This window comes from Eubalaena glacialis, chromosome 3, assembly GCF_028564815.1.
Source record: "Eubalaena glacialis isolate mEubGla1 chromosome 3, mEubGla1.1.hap2.+ XY, whole genome shotgun sequence".
Lineage (NCBI taxonomy): Eukaryota > Metazoa > Chordata > Mammalia > Artiodactyla > Balaenidae > Eubalaena > Eubalaena glacialis.
This window is the reverse complement of record NC_083718.1, coordinates 94999192-95016223: the sequence shown is the minus strand read 5'-3', so window position 1 is coordinate 95016223 and position 17032 is coordinate 94999192. Positions and strand designations below refer to the sequence as shown.

The following is a 17032-nucleotide window of genomic DNA, read 5'->3' as shown; positions in this document are numbered from 1 at the left end:
GGGGGACACCTGCTGAGCAGGCTGATGGTTTCACACGGCCTGGTGATCAAGCTTGTGGTGTAATGGGCGGGATTATAAGTACCTTGGCTAATGATTGATTTAACCTAACGTACTATGTACAACCAATAAATTGTATGTATTATGCAATATCAATGGTTTAGCGTACATGCCTATTAGGCATGTGGTAAATAATGTAATGCACGATTATACATACAATGTATACATGTATGTATGGAACGCATGTACTTATTGATGTGGTAGTGCAAACATGCACAATGTACATAACATGTATGTGATAAAATGGGTTGTTTTGGTACTGACATAGTACTGTAATTTTATGAATGTCTTATAATGTATTTCAGGGAATAGTTTATATAGAATTTCAGCTTTGGGTGCTGGTGGTGAAGTTTAGGGCTTCTTTCTTGAGTCTTAGGGCGGTGTGTTGTTCTCCTTTTCTGGTTTACAAGACCAGGGTATTGTGTTATACTACAAAGACTCTTCATTTTAGAAATTTGTTTTCGATGATACTAGTTACTGGTATTAGCACTAGGATTAAAAGAAAATATAAAACAGATACAAGTTGTCCGATAATGATGTATGGGTGTTCTACGGGTTGTCCCCCGATTCATGTTAGTGTTAGTAAGTCTGCTAGTAACATTCAGAATAGGAGTTGGCTGAAAGGTTGGAATATCATGCTTCGCTGTTTGGATGTGTGGAGTATTGGAATAAATGCCAAGATGGAGAGTAATAGGGCTAAGACTCCTCCTAGTTTGTTGGGGATTGATCGTAGGATTGCATAGGTGAATAGAAAGTATCATTCTGGCTTGATATCGGGTGGTGTATTGAGTGGGTTTGCTGGGGTGTAGTTGTCGGGGTCTCCTAGCAGGTCAGGTGAGAATAGGGCTAGTATTAGTGAGGCTAGAATTAGTAGTAGGGTGCCTAGGATATCTTTGATTGTGTAATAGGGATGGAACGGGATTTTGTCTGTGTTGGATGGGATTCCTGTGGGGTTGTTGGATCCTGTTTCATGAAGGAATAGTAGGTGGATGGCTGCTAGCGCTGTAATGATGAAAGGGAGAATGAAGTGGAAGGCAAAGAATTGCTTTATCTACAGAAAAGCCGCCTCAAATTCATTCGACAAGGGTGGTGCCGATATATGGGATTGCTGAGAGTAGGTTTGTGATGACTGTTGTGCCTCAGAATGATATTTGTCCTCAAGGTAGTACGTAACCTATGAATGTGGTAGCTGTAACTGTAAGTAGTAGGATGATTCCAATGTTTCATGTTTCTTGAAAGGTGTAGGACCCATAGTACAGGCCACATCCTACGTGAGTACAGAGGCAGATAAAGAATATGGAAGTTCTGTTTGCATGTATATATCAAATAATTCATCCATAGTTGACGTCTCGACAGATGTGTGTTACTGATGAGAAGGCAGTTGTTGTGTCTGGTGTGTAGTGTATCACTAGGAATAGGCCTGTTAGGATTTGTAGGATCAGGCAGATGCCTAGTAAAGAGCCAAAGTTTCATCATGACGAGATGTTTGACGGGGTTGGGAGGTCAATGAATGTGTTGTTGATGATCTTCATCAGCGGGTGGTTTTTTTCGGATGTTGGTCATTGGTGTTCTTATAGTTGAACGACAATGATGATTTTTCATGTCATCGGTCATGGTTGGAGTCCATGTGAGAATAATGATGACGTACATTGTATTTATTTTAAGTATTATTTTTGTGATTAGGTTTGTGGGAGTTTCTTCAAAACCTTCACCTATTTATGGGGGTTTAGGGTTGATTGTGAGTGGTGGTGTTGGATTGTGTTGAATTTTGGTGGTTCATTTTTAGGTCTGATAGTGTTTTTGATTTATTTAGGGGGAATGTTAGTCGTGTTTGGTTATACAACGGCTATAGCCACTGAGCAGTATCCTGAGGTTTGGGCTTCTAATAAGGTTGTTTTGGGAGTGTTTCTTTTAGAGTTAATAGTAGAGTTTTTAATGGTATTTTATATTTTGAAGGATGAGGAGGTGGAAATTGTGTTTAAGTTCAAGGGGTTGGGGGATTGTGTTATTTATTATACCGGTGATTCTGGTTTTTTTAGTGAGGAGGCTATAGGGATTGCAGCATTATATAGTTATGGTGCTTGGTTAGTGATTGTTACTGGTTGGTCGTTGTTTATTGGTGTTGTGGTTATCATGGAGATTACTCGGGGTAATTAAATAAAAGTATGCTAAGGGTGAGGGTGATGAGAAATGATAGGAAGTGTAGTTTAATAAGACCTTTTTGGTTTGAGATTCACGTGGAGGATTTTAGTTGAATGAGGGATGTGGTTTTTGGTAAGATAGTTTCTAATCAGATTACGTCTAGGAGAGAGGATGCTAATTTTTGGCTCATTAATAGGTTTAGATAAGGGGGTAGACGGTGTATAATGGTGGGGCAATATCCTAGGAGAGTAGAGAATTTAAAGGAGCTTGAGGAGTAGGTATATTTTGTGAGTTGAGGTTAATTTCGAGTGCTAGCATGAAGCCCAGAGTTGTTACTATAAGGGCAGTTAGTTTTAAGTGCAGAGGTATGGTTATTAGGGGGATGGTTGTTGGGAGAATGCTGTTGGAGATGATGAATCCAGCAAAGATACTTCCGATTAGTAGGCATTTGATAGAGCTAATTAGGAGGGGGTTGTTTTCACTGATAGGAGCTGAGGGGGAGGAGTGGGGTTGTCTCAGTAGTGCGAAGAAGATAATGAGAGTGCTGTAGATGGCTGTGAGGGAGGTGACAGAGTTATTAATAGGGCTCAGGCGTCGGTATAAGATGTGTTGGCGGTTTCAATGATTAGGTCTTTAGAATAAAAACCAGTGAGGAAAGCACTCCTGTCAGTGCTAGGCACCCAATGATAATGGCTGTTGCGGTAAAGGGTAAGGTCTTGAATAGGCCTCCTATTTTTCGAATATCTTGTTTGTTGTTTAAGTTGTGGATAATAGATCTGGAGCACATGAATAGTATGGCTTTAAAGAAAGCATGTGAGCAAATGTGTAAGAATGCTGGATAGGGCTGGTTGATGCCGATAGTTACAATCATTAGACCTAATTGGCTTGAGGTAGAGAAAGCAATAATTTTTTTAATGTCATTTTGGGTGAGAGTGCATATAGCTGTGAATAGAGTGGTAAGGGCTCCCAGGCATAACGTTATTGTTTGAATAAGTTTATTGTTTTCTGTTAGGGGGTAAAATCGGATAAGTAGGAAGACCCCTGCTATGACTATTGTGCTTGAGTGGAGTAGGCCTGTTACAGGGGTGGGACCTTCTATTGCTGAGGGGAGTCAGGGGTGAAGTCCAAATTGAGCTGATTTTCCGGCTACGGCTAATACAAGTCCTGTAAGGGGGAGGTTTAAAGAGTTTAGATCGAGTACAAAAAGTTGTTGTAGGTCTCATGCGTTTGAGTTGGATAGAAATCATGCTATTGATATAATGAATCCGATATCCCTGATGCGGTTATATAAGATTGCTTGAAGGGCAGCTGTGTTTGTGTCTGTTCATCCATATCATCACCCGATGAGTAGGAAAGATATGATTCCGAACCCCTCCCACCCAATGAAAAGTTGGAAGAGATTGTTAGCAGTAACAAGGATTAGTATGGTAATGAGGAAGAGGAGTAGGTATTTGAAGAACTGATTAATGTAAGGTCTAAATGTATGTATCATATTGAGAATTCTATGATAGACCATGTAATACACAATGCTACTGGTACAAATATTATTGAGAAGTAATCTATTTTGAAGCTGAGTGTTAATTTAAGGGTTTGGATGGTGATCCAGTGTCAGTTTGAAATGATCATTTCTTGGCCTGTGTGAAGGAATATTATCATTGGGATTAGGCTGGTAATAAAAGCACATGAAACAGTACTTTTTACATATGATGGGTATTTATCACTTTTGTAGAAGTTTGTGTTAGTTATTATAATCGGGATAATTAGTATTAGTAATGTGACTAAGGCAAAAGAAGAGAACAGGTTTATTACTTTTATTTGGAGTTGCACCAATTTTTTGGTTCCTAAGACTAATGGATAACTACTATCCTTTAAGAGTCTGAAAAAGCCATACTATTAGGCATGGGGACATGAATTAGCAGTTCTTGCAATACTTGCTCGGTAAATAAGAAGTTTTAGTCTTCTGTTGCTAGATTCACAATCTAGTGTTTTTTTAAAACTATATTTACAGTATAGGGGGCCCAGGATGATTTTAGGATTTAGTGACAGGAGTAGGAGTGGTAGGATGTGGAGGGCTATAAGGGCATTTTCTCGTGTGAAGGAGGGCATAATATTATTGATGTGGTGCATACATTTACAGCGTTGTGTTGTGATTAGTATGTACATAGAGTATAGGGCTGTAATTACAATGTTAGTTCCTATTAAGATGATAGTGAGGTTTGATCCTGAGAAAGTTGATATGACTATGAACAGCTCTCCGATTAGATTGATAGTAGGGGGCAGGGCCAGGTTTGTCAGGCTTGCTAGCAATCATCAAGTGGCTATTAGTGGGAGAAGAATTTTGTAGGCCTCGGGCTAGGATTATAGTTCGGCTATGGATTCATTCATAGTTTGAGTTTGCTAGGAAGAATAATATAGATGATGTGAGGCCGTGGGCGATTATTAGGGCGGTAGCCCCTATGTAGCTTCAAGGGATTTGAAAGAGGATAACTGCAATAACGAGTGCCATGTGGCTGACTGAAGAGTAGGCAATGAGTGATTTTAGGTCTGTTTGATGTAGACAAATAGAACTGGTTATGATTATTGCTCATAGAGAGAGCATGAGGAAAGGGTACGCTCTGAATTCTGTTAGGGGGTTGAGTATTGACGTGATTCGTAGCTTGCTGTAGCCCCCGAGTTTTAGTAATACGGCTGCAAGGACTATAGAACCTGCAATGCGAGCTTCTACGTGTGCTTTGGGTAGTCAGAGGTGGAGGCTGTAGAGGGGTATTTTTACTACAAAGGCTATCATGCAGGCCAGTCATATAAAGACGTTGGAGCAGGAGTTGGATAGTGGCTGGGCTCAACACTGAAGTACTAGAAAATTCAGAGAGCGCATGGTGTTTTGTATATATACTAATGCCACTAGCAGTGGGAGTGATCCAACTAGTGTGTAGAATAACAAGTAGAGTCCTGTATTAAAGCGTTCTGTTTGGTTACCTCAGTGGGTGATGATAATAAGGGTAGGAACTAGTGTAGCCTCAAATATAATGTAAAATAGAATTAGTTCTGTGGCGGTGAATGTTATGATTAGAAATGTTTGTAATATGATTAGTATTGTGATATATAATTTTTTTCAGGTTAGTGGTTCTTTGAGTAGGTGAGACTGACTGGCTATTAGTATTAGGGGATGGAGCCACATTGTTAGGATTAATAATGGTGCGGACAGGGAGTCGGAGAAGAATATTAATGAGAAGTTAAGGCTATTGTCGTTGAATTGGTTAAGAAAAAGTAGGCTTGTGAGACTAATTAGTAGGCTGTAGGTTGTGGAGTTAATTCAGACTATATTACTTTTTGATAATCAAGTTAGGGGTATTAGTATGATCGTGGGGATGATGAATTTTAGCATTGGAGAAGGTTGAGGTTTTGTACGTAATCAGTGCCATAGATATTTGATACTATTACTAGTAAGGCTAGCCCAAGTGCTGCTTCGCAGGCTGCGAACACCAGCAAGATGATTGGTATTATGCTGGCTAAAGTAAAGTGTGAATTTAAGATTGCCAGGGCCGCCAGGATAAATAGTGATAATATTATACCTTTTAGACATAGTTGTGAGGATATTAGGTGGGATTGATATATTAGTAACCCTATGAGGGATATAGTGAAAGCTATGATAATGTTTATATGTACTAAAGACACTTGGTAATTATGAGTCTAATCATAATCTAATGAGTCAAAGTCGTTTATTTTGTTTTAAACTAAATACCATACTCAGCTCACTCCAGTCCCTTTTGAGTTCACTCATAGGCCAGTCTAATGGCCAATAATGAGATTAAAAGTAAAGCCATGGTGAGTATTGTTTTTAGGTTAGGTTTGTTTGAGTTGCTCAGGGGAGGGGTAGTAGGAGAACAATTTCTAGGTCCAAAGGAGGAATGTGATTGCTACTAGGAAAAATTTTATGGAAAAAGGTAGGCGGGCGGATCCTATAGGGTCAAATCCTCATTTGTAAGGGCTTGTTTTTTCTGCGTAAGTGTTTAGTTAAGGAAGTCAGAAGGCGATGAGTACGAGTAATGAGGCTAGTGTTGTATTTGTTAATAGGGTCAGTATTAGGTTTATTATTCTTTTTCGGAGTGTACCAAAACTAACGGATTGGAAGTCAGTTGCACTAATTAATACTAAAAGAACTATGAGCCTCATCAATAGATAGATACGTAAAGGAATAATCATACAACATCTACAAAATGTCAGTATCAAGCAGCGGCTTCAAAGCCGAGGTGGTGGTCGGATGTGAAGTGGAATTTTTTTTTTTTTAACATCTTTATTGGAGTATAATTGCTTTACAATGGTGTGTTAGTTTCTGCTTTATAACAAAGTGAATCAGTTATACATATACATATGTTCCCATATCTCTTCCCTCTTGCATCTCCCTCCCTCCCACCCTCCCTATCCCACACCTCTAGGTGGTCACAAAGCACCGAGCTGATCTCCCTGTGCTATGCGGCTGCTTCCTACTAGCTATCTGTTTTACATTTGGCAGTGTATATATGTCCATGCCACTCTCTCACTTTGTCACAGCTTACCTGAAGGGGAATTTTAATTGGTGCAGGAAACAAACCAAGGAAGGTAGACCCAATGATTACATGTAGTCCGTGGAATCCTGTGGCCACAAAGAAAGTCGATCCATAGACCCCATCTGAGATCGTAAATGGGGCTTCGTAATACTCTGAGGCTTGTAGGAATGTAAAATATAGACACCAAGAGTAATTGTAATAAAGAGGGCTTGAAGTCTGTGCTTATGATTTCCTTCCATAAGGCTGTGATGGGCCCAAGTGATGGACACGCCAGTGGCCAATAGCACAGAAGTGTTGAGAAGCAGTACCTCTAGGGGGTTTAGAGGGCGAATGCCTGTTGGTGGCCAGCACCCGCCTAACTCAGAGATAGGGGAGAGGCTTGAGTGATAGAAGGCTCAAAAGAAGTGGGTAAAAAAGAGGACTTCTGAGACAATAAATAAGATTATTCCATATCGAAGTCCCTTTGGACAGTTGGTGTGTGATGGCCTTGGATAGTGTTTTCTTGAATAACAACTTGTCATCACTGATACATTGTTAAGAGTGTTAGTTAGTGGGCCTAGTATTAGTAGAATTATTGAGTTGAAGTGGAATCATATGATTAGGCCTGATGTTATGAGAAGGGCTGAAAGGGCTCCTGTAGGGGGCCAAGGACTAGGATTTACTATGTGGTACGTGTGGGTTTGGTGGGTCATTATGTGTTGTTATGCAGATATAAGCTTACTAAGAGGGTAAACACATAGGCTTGAATTATAGCAACGGCGAATTCGAGGATAGTGAATAGGGTGAGAATAATGAATGTAATGAGAGCCGTGAATGTGCTGATGCTTATTAGCACTAAGGTTGTTTCTCCGATTAGATGTATTAATAAATGACCTGCTGTAATATTGGCCATTAGTCTCACAGCTAGTGCTGCTGGTTGGATGAATAGGCTGATAGTTTCGATAATTACTAGCATGGGGATGAGGGGGGTGGGCGTGCCTTGTGGTAGGAAGTGAGCTAGAGATGCTTTTGTTTTGTTGCGGAGACCTATAACCACGGTACCGGTTCATAGGGAGATGGCTATTCCCACATTCACTGAGAGCTGCATGGTGGGTATAAATGAGTGGGGCAGTAGTCCAAGAAGGTTGGTTGACCCAATAAATAGAACGAGCGATATTAGTATTAGTGATCAAGTCTGTTCTTTATGATTATGGATGCTTATTATTTGTTTTGATGTAAGCTGGATTAGCCATTGTTGAAGGGAAATTATGCGATTGTTAATTAGTCGTTTTGATGTTGGAAATAAAATACTTGGGAATATAATAATTAGAATGACTACGGGGAGGCCTATTATTGTTGGAGTCACGAAAGGGGCAAATAAATTTTCATTCATACTGTCTCTCAAGGGGTAGGTTGTTTTTGCACTTTAGTGAGTGTTGACTCTGGGTTGGGGTAGTAGATATGTTTTGAGACTTTTAGTTGAAATATAATAAATAGTGTTAGAAATATAGATGAAATGGTAATATCATGTTGATATATCTAGTTGTGGCATATCATTAGGGAGAATTTTAGCTCTCAGTCTTTAACTTAAAAGGTTAACGCTAACCTAGCTTCTTAATGAGCTTATAACATAGATGCGGATCATTTTTCAAAGTATTTTAGAGGCATGCCATGTCCTAACTCAAGGACAATTGGCATGAAGCTATGATTTGACCCACAGATCTCTGAACACTGTCCGTAATATAAGCCTGGTTGTGTTGATATTAGGGTTGTTTGATTTAGGCGTCCTGGGATTGCATCCATTTTTAGGCCTAAGGAACGTACGGCTTATGAGTGCAGTACGTCTTCAGAGGAGATTACTATTCGGATTGTTATCTCTATGGGCAAAACTACTCAGTTGTCTACTTCTAGCAGTCGTAATTCCCCTGGTTTTAGGTCTGATGTCGGGATTATATAGGAGTCAAAATTTAGGTCTTCATAGTCAGTATATTCATAGCTTTGGTATCATTGGTAACCCATAGTTTTTACAGTAAGAGAGGGATTATTAATTTCATCTATTATGTGATGGCAGGGCAATTAAGATCAAGATAATGGCTGGTAAGATAGTCCAGATAGTTCCTACTTCTTGTGCGTCTATCGTGCTAGTATGTGTTAGCTTAGTTGTTAGTATTAGTGCAATAATATAAAGAACGAGGGAGCTCATTAAGAAAACAATTATTAGTGTGTGGTTGTGAAAGTGTAGTCATCTTCTGCGATGGGTGATGTTGCATCTTGAAAACCTAGTTGGAAGGGATATGCCATAGAGATATACAAGATTTCCACCTGTGACTTAACTTCAACAAAGTTATATAAAATTTTACTAATACCTCGTTCATGGAGAAAGACATAGCGGCTATGATGTTGGCTTGAAACCAACAGAGGAGGGTTCGATTCCTTCCTTTCTTGACTACTTTAGATTGATGTAGGTTGGCTCTTCAAGTGTATGGTATGGTGGAGGACATCCATTTAGTCACTCTAAATTTGTAGTAGTGAGTTCTACTGTTAGTACTACTTGTTTGGATGTGAATGATTCTCAGATAATGAAGATTATCAGCATGACTGCTGTTAATGAGATGAATGAGCCTATTGATGAAATAGTATTTCATGTTGTATAGGCATCTGGGTAGTCGGAGTATCGTTGAGGCATGCCAGATAAGCCTAAAAAATGTTGTGGGAAGAAGGTTATGTTGACGCCCACAAATATGATTGCAAAGTGAATTTTTGCTCATGTTGAGCTGAGTGTATATCCTGAGAATAGTGGGAATCAGTGTACAAATCCCCCTATGATAGTGAAAACAGCTCCCACTGAGAGCACGTAGCGAAAGTGTGCAACCACATAGGAGGCATCATGAAGGACAATATCTAATGATGCATTAGCTAGGGGACAATGCCTGTTAGTGCTTTTTAGTCCTGTCAGCAGCATTATTCATAATAGCCCCAAAGTGGAAACAATCCAAATGTCCATATACCAATGTGTTATATCCATGTAATGGAATATTATTCAGTCATAAAAAGGAGTGAAGTACCGATACTTCCATTCAGTGGAAGAACCTTGAAAATATTACGCTAAGTGAAAGAAGCCAGACACAAAGGGAGCCACACACAAAAGGCCACACATTGTATGGTTTCATTTATACAAAATGTCCAGAATAGGCATAGAGACGAGAAGTAGGTAGTGGTGGCCAGGGGCTAGGGGAAGGGAGAGGGGGAATGGGGACTGGCTGCTAGATGAGTATGGGTTTCTCTTTGGAATGATGGAAATGTTCTGGAATTGGATAACGGTGATGATTGCACAACCTTGTAAGTATACTAAAAAACATTGAATTTTACACTTTAAAGGGGTGAATTTTATTGTATGTGAATTGTATCTCAATTAAAAAGGAAAACAGAGACAGACTCAGCTGGCTTACCAGTAAGGCCTCTTGACTGTTGCCCTTCACCCACCCCTTCTCTTCTGATCTGGAGTGCAGAGGGGAGGCCTGAGGTACAGTGGCCATGTTATGGTAATGAAGACAGAGGTCATTTGCTAAAGAGGATGAACAAAAGTTGCCAGAGCCCAATAAACCTCTTACTTTTTTAAGCTACTTTTTGTCAAGTTTTTCACTGCTGGTAGCTGAAAGCAATCCTCTCAACAGATACACCTCCCAACTTTAAGATTTTATGCAAAGCCAATTATTGTTAAAATTGAAAAGAATCGAGTTATGAAATGCAGTACCTAGAGAGATGTAGAAAAATAGTTCTTCAGAACTATGCCATTTAAAGAGAATCTCCCTGGGACTTCCCTGGTGGTCCAGTGGGTAAGACTCCGTGCTCCCAATGCAGGGAACAGGGATTTGATCCCTGGTCGGGGAACTAGATTCCACATGCATGCTGCAATTAAGAGTCCACATGCCGCAACTGAAAGATCCTGCATGCCACAACGAAGATCTCACGTGCCGCAACTAAGACCTGGCGCAGCCAAAATAAATATTTTTTAAAAATAAATAAATAAATAAAGAGAATTTCCCATTTTATAGGGATATTTAGTACTTGTGCTGTAACACAAAGTGGTTTCATGTTTAAGTTTATGATGCCGCATTATGACAGAGTAATGAAATGTAAAATATGCATTTAAAGCATCTTTAAGGAAAATACAATAAATATGAATAATTACCATTATAACTATTCCATTAAGACATGCTATGCAGTCAAAGATGAAGAGTCTATTTTTGGACTGTTTCCAAAATGCCTGGAAGGAAAACTCCTTGCTGTATCTCTAGATAAGGCTGAAGACATTTAAACACTACAATTTGTTAAGTAATAAATAGCCATAATTTGAGTATAAGGGGAGCTATTATGAGTGAAGACAATATAAATTACACTGACATTTATAGTCTTCCCTAAGATATTAGCATGTTCCAGCACAATTTTAAACCAAACTTTCTGAAATCTATACTCATAAATTCTTTGTCTACTCTCACATGTTTTCATTGAAAGGACAGATATCTTAACATCCCTCTGTTACTGATTTTCCTCCCTGTCCCAATGTTATAAAATTCTGGGGTTCTAGGTATTCCCTGGTGGTCCAGTGTAGGACTCCGTGCTTTCACTGCTGTGGGCATGGGTTTGATCCCTGGTTGGGGAACTAAGATCCCTCAAGCTGTGCCACGTGGCCAAAAATAAAATAAAATAAAAATTAAGAAACCAAGAGAAACAACAAACTATTAAAAATGCGTTTAAGACTGCTAGCTACAAAATAAGTTTATAAAATTCTGGAGTTCTGAATTTTAAAATCATTGACCAAATGAATGTATTGTGCTTAGATTTATTTAAATTGACTTTAGCAAACTGAAATGAAGTTTGATTCCTGTGCATGATCATTCTCAGAAGTCATCCATGTGAAAAGAAGGGTGGTCCCAATATCTTCCACTCATCAGGCATTTTAAACTATCAAAGATTTTGTTCAAAGACTGAAAAATCAAATTAACCACCTAGTTGCCTGGGCAAATAAATAGCTGACAATTATACCATGAATTCAAACAAAGCAGATGAATTCAACAACAACATGAATTCAAACAAGACAGGCCAAGACAGTTTTTTCCTTAATTAAAATTTGGGGATGAGCTGGAAGGAGAAGGAATATGACAATCTGGTTAATATTCCCCTAAATCTCTTCTCCATTTTGCTTCTGAAGGCCCAATCTTAATGTTTGTCTTTATGATAGTGTAGACATCTCACCATCTGGAAAACTGGACTGTTCTTCCCAGGTTATGTCTTGAGAAGTATGCTTTTCATCTACGCTCTTTAGTTTCAAATTCAATAGGTGTGTCATGCCCAGGTCCACAAAGAGCAAACAGGAATATGTGTGAAAGCCCTTTGAAAAGCCTAAGACAGGGAGTTCTCTGATGGTCCAGTGGTTAGGACTCCGAGCTTCTACTGTAGGGGGCCCGGGTTCAATCCCTGGTTGGGGAACTAGGATTATGCATGCCGTGCAGCGTGGCCAAAAAAAAAAAGTCTAAGACATTATAGGAATTTAAGATGTTATTATGATGATGGTGTTATAAGTGATCTTTTATATCTAATTATTCTGTTAATCTTTCATCCTTCCCACCATGCAGATGTGTCAGCTCCAAAACCACACTCTCTTCTACAAGTTCTTTGGAAAAATGCTCAGTAAAGCGGCCATATTTGATATAAATCTGTAAAACTGTACACAGTAATTTTTTTAGGGGCTGAAATTAATTTTTTAAAGACCTACAGTTTCTACACTTACTACTCCCTTTTATTGCAATGATGTGTCAGCTCATTATGTTCAACTGTAGCTTATTGGCCACAGGCTGTGAGCCCAGGGGTCTCCAAAGGTCAGATGAGAATTTTATCAACTTAGGTGTTAATTGTTTTCATTCAGCTCCATTTGGCTTTCTAGAATAGACACAAAGAAGAGAAAACTACTGCCTCATAGGCAGCAGAGCAGCGGGAAGAAAGGTAGTTCACCATTTGTGGAAACATACGAGAGCACACTTCCTAAGTATAGGTAGAAAACATATGGAATTCCTCCAAAGCTTGAAATACTTTTGAGGGAGGAAATGAATGTGTTTAGCTCTAATGGAGCCTTCGCTGATGAAAATAATCACAATAATTAGTCATTGCATCAAAAATGTATTGTGGAGAGTTGCTCAGCTGGAACAATTACCATTCTCCACCCCACTGACCTTTCAAGAAGCTTCATCTTGTAGTTAAATTTCGTGTTCATCCCCCACACCATAACCTCGACTACTTTCAAGGCATCAGTGGTGACGCATGTTTCTGTGCTGAGATAGGTTTATAAATATACACAGATGTGATAACAGGAAAGTCATTAGATCCACATCAAATGCTACAGCTACCTTTAAATAGCAGTGCATTTCTCTTACATACTCTTTAATGAGTGTGATATGTTCTTTATTTTTGTGTGATTTGTTTTTAGCTTTTCTAAGAAGCACTGATGTAAAGAAGGCTCCTCCAGGAACTTGGTATGTGTTCCGCATTCATGCCTAGAAAGCCGTAACTTCCAGTTTGTGGCAGGAATCAGAATCTGATTCCTTGAGGACAGAACACTGTCCCTCACCTTTGGGTCCTCCAGGCTTCACACAGCCTAATCCCCAAGTCAACCTGAGTGATCCTAAGAGGAAGCAGAAAACTAATTCCTTCTACTGAGGACTTCAGGTCCCTCAGACTGAGAACCCACTAAAGTAACATTAACAAAGTCAAGGATGATAATGGCCACTTTAATGATGAGTCGCATTTGAATATTTTAAAGAAATTACCCTAATGTTAAGACTATTAAGATGTAGGGCCACATTAAGGAAACAGAAATGTTATGAACTTCTGAAAGGAACTGAATCTTTAGAAGAAAAAAATCGCCTTTGGCAAATCCACGAGAATTCCATGTTCTTTTTTTCATTCATTGGGGGGTATTATTACTTTTGCATTTGTCGTAAAAAAGGCTTTTTTCTCCCCCTTTTTAAATCCTAAAGAATGAGTCAACTCTTCTTCCATCACAGAGCTTTTAGGAAACATCTAAAATTTACAGTGGTACAATTTGCAATGTGATTTCCTAATATGCTAACTTCAAAGGAACTTTGAAATCTCAGAATGTGGGATCCAGCCCAGTGTTAATCCACCAAAGCACCAGTTAGCGGCCTGTTCAGGTTGTTGTTCTGATGGGTCTTTAATAAGCAGTCAAGCGCTGAGGGTAGCATTCTGAGAAACGCATTCCTCTGTGCTCTGACTCTCACCTCTCTCTCTATAAAGCTGTCATGTTCTATGACACCAAGAGCCCAGGGAACCTACTGTTTTCATCTATATCTGCCATCACCTTCCTGCCCCTTAGGATCACAGCATGGAGATTCAGATCTCTCCTTCAGACCAAGAATGAAGCTAACCACAAACCTTGCTGGGTGAAAGAGATAATGTGAGCAACTTTCTCCCCTACCTTTTATTCTGTCTTAACTCCTCTATGGGAGAAAGAATGGCAAAACAGGCAGCAAAATGAAACAGCTGCTACAAATCCCACTTTCGGTATGCAGGCTGCTGGGACAGGATGAATGGTTGTGCCGGCTTCAAAGGGAGTATACCTCTTATCACCTCCCTGAAAAGCCGTGAGTAATGACGTTAATTGTGGCTTCTCGATGGCCGTGCCGCATCTGGGCTACATGCCTTTTGAAGGCATGTGTGCCTGGACTAGGATGTAAGTGTTTGGGTGGGGGCCGGTTGGGGGGCGGCGAGAGGGAGAGAGAGAAAAAGATTCTGTCTTTCCTATCCTGCATGAAAGAGCATTTCTCTAACAGCTCAGCTCTCAAATGTATGTAAAATCTCCTAACCGGAAAATACCATCCATTAAATTGTTCAAGGTCCTTTATACAAAAACCTCTGTGACAAATTATTTTCAGAGCTCAGTGTCAGAAAAGGTTTGTCTCTCCTGAGTAATTGGTCTGTTTGCTTCTACTAGAAGAAAGAAGTTGCGTAACTCATCATATTTTCCTCTTTACCTTGATTACTAGGAAGCTAAATTTTGCTTGCAAACACTATCCCTTTCTTCTTCCATGTTTTCGCTAAAATATAATTTCCACCTCTCTTTCCCCACCCTGCCTTTACTCCTACTAAATCGGATAAACCCAAATGCTATTCAAAACCAAAATTTGCAAAGTTTATAACAAACTAAGAATAACAGTAGTCATTCATGTAGAATATTCCATAATATTTGATCTGTATAATTCACAGTACAGACTTTTTACCTTTTTAATAATTCTTGCCCTATTCCTCCCCACCTCTCACCTCAGACCTCTTTTTTAAAACTAAGGCAAATCAGAGAGGGGAGCAATGTCTTCACTGGGTCACAGGAGTCAAAAGGAAATTCTGAGATCATCACTTGTTGATAAAAGGGTGTTTGCTTTTCTGCCTTTTTCTCTTCATTTTAATTTACTAGATAAAAAGCACATTTGCCTCATTAAAGCTGGTATTAACCAAGTTGCAGATGATTTTTCTGCATTTAAAGTTGAACTCTACTTCTAAAAACTTGGCATTTGTGGATTATCTGTCATAAGCATCATGTCCATAAATCCTTGATTATCAGGGACTTTCTAGATTTCAAATATTCTGATTCTTTCCCATGAAAAAAAGTCCCAGAAATTCCAGTAATTTGGTGTCCACAATATAGCTTACAAAATGTCTCTTTTTTAAAAATCAAAGTATAGTTAATTTACAATGTTGTGTTAATTTCAAGTGTACAGCAAAGTGATTCAATTATACATATACATACATACGTATATTCTTTTTTTTAACATCTTTATTAGAGTATAATTGCTTTACAGTGGTGTGTTAGTTTCTGCTTTATAGCAGAGTGAATCAGTTATACATATACATATGTCCCCATATCTCTTCCCTCTTGCATCTCCCTCCCACCCTATATATTCTTTTTCAGATTCTTTTCCATTATAGGTTATTACAAGATATTGAGTATAGTTCCCTGTGCTATACAGTATGTCCCACAAAATGTCTCTTATACTTGATCACAGGACAAAAGTCCCAGGTCACATTACATATCCTGGTTTAGGGTTTAGAGAATGTGGCCATCAGAACCCCCAAGTTTTAAAAGAGACATAGTTAGAGGAATTTGGAGGAAGCAAACTGCTGTAAGAAATGGCTAGACCTGCTACAGTGTCTCCTGTATTAGTGATGAAGTCTTCGTGTTTACAATCATCCACCCCTAGGACAGCTGGCCCTCTGTGTCCTCAGGTTTTGCATTGGAGGATTCAATGAAACAAGGATAGAAATTTTGATCCTCAGTTAGCTGCAGTTGGTTGAACCCGTGGATGTGAAACCCATGAATAGAGGGTGGACTGTATATTTATCGAAAAAAAATCCACGTGTAAGTGGACCCACGCAGTTCAAACATATACTGTTCAAGGGTCAGCTGTATTTTCTTACCAAGACCATTACTGGTTGCCAATGCATTCTTCCCCAGACATAGAATCATTCCAAGGAAATCTGGGGTCCAATATAAGACAAGGTATTTTATAATGATGATAATCCTTTCTGTGCTCTCCATTCATAATTAGTCCGTTCACCATTATGATGTTAAAATAGTTCGAGTAACATAACTCTTATATATTACTATTACCATTGTATAGATGGAAAAAAACAGAAGCTCAGAAGTGTCCAGTGGCCTGTCCCAAGTTGATTGGTGGTTTTACAACTCCTTCACCAGTGCTCTGCCTCTCCTATGTAAAAAAACATAAGGTGGCATTTGTGTTATCACTCACCATGCAGCCTGTAAAGGTTAGCTAGATTAATCTGCCTTAAGTGATACACAGGCATGGGTGTGATACATAAATGGACAGTCACATACCAAATAGTTATTAGCCTAGATATGCTTGAAGAAGGGCACTCTGGGAAGAATTTGTAAAGCTAGGCTCCAGAAGTGAAGGTTTTTATGCAACAGTCCTATTAAAAATCTACAAAATTATTTAAACTGATTACTATAACATATCACTAAAAACACAGAGGAAACTAACAATTTTGCAGTGATTGCCACTGCCCGCATAAAGCAGTTGCTGAGACAAACAGTGAACATTGTTTAAGGCTTTCCATATAATCATTAATAGATCTACGCAAAGAACACAAAAAGCAGGTTTGGGAATTTCTTTTTGGTTTGAATTGTCTGAATAATTATCTCTAATTTAATTTTTTGTATGTATATCAGCTATATGGAGACTCGAAAATGATTTAAAGAATTTCAATTTAAAAAT

The 17032-nt window shown here is 39.0% G+C and overlaps 1 protein-coding gene and 3 pseudogenes across 1 annotated transcript; all 4 read right to left on the bottom strand.

Moving 5' to 3' along the window:
• Positions 1-499: 499 nt before the first annotated feature.
• LOC133086914 (cytochrome b-like) lies at positions 500-1620 on the bottom strand (annotated as a pseudogene).
• A 577-nt stretch (positions 1621-2197) lies between these two features.
• Positions 2198-5074, bottom strand: LOC133087100 (NADH-ubiquinone oxidoreductase chain 5-like; annotated as a pseudogene).
• A 2363-nt stretch (positions 5075-7437) lies between these two features.
• LOC133086913 (ATP synthase subunit a-like) lies at positions 7438-8118 on the bottom strand. Its single transcript, XM_061183667.1, is given in 1 exon segment — positions 7438-8118. A coding segment is annotated over 1 exon segment (681 nt).
• Positions 8119-8366: 248 nt separating this feature from the next.
• Positions 8367-9026, bottom strand: LOC133086912 (cytochrome c oxidase subunit 2-like; annotated as a pseudogene).
• Positions 9027-17032: the final 8006 nt, after the last annotated feature.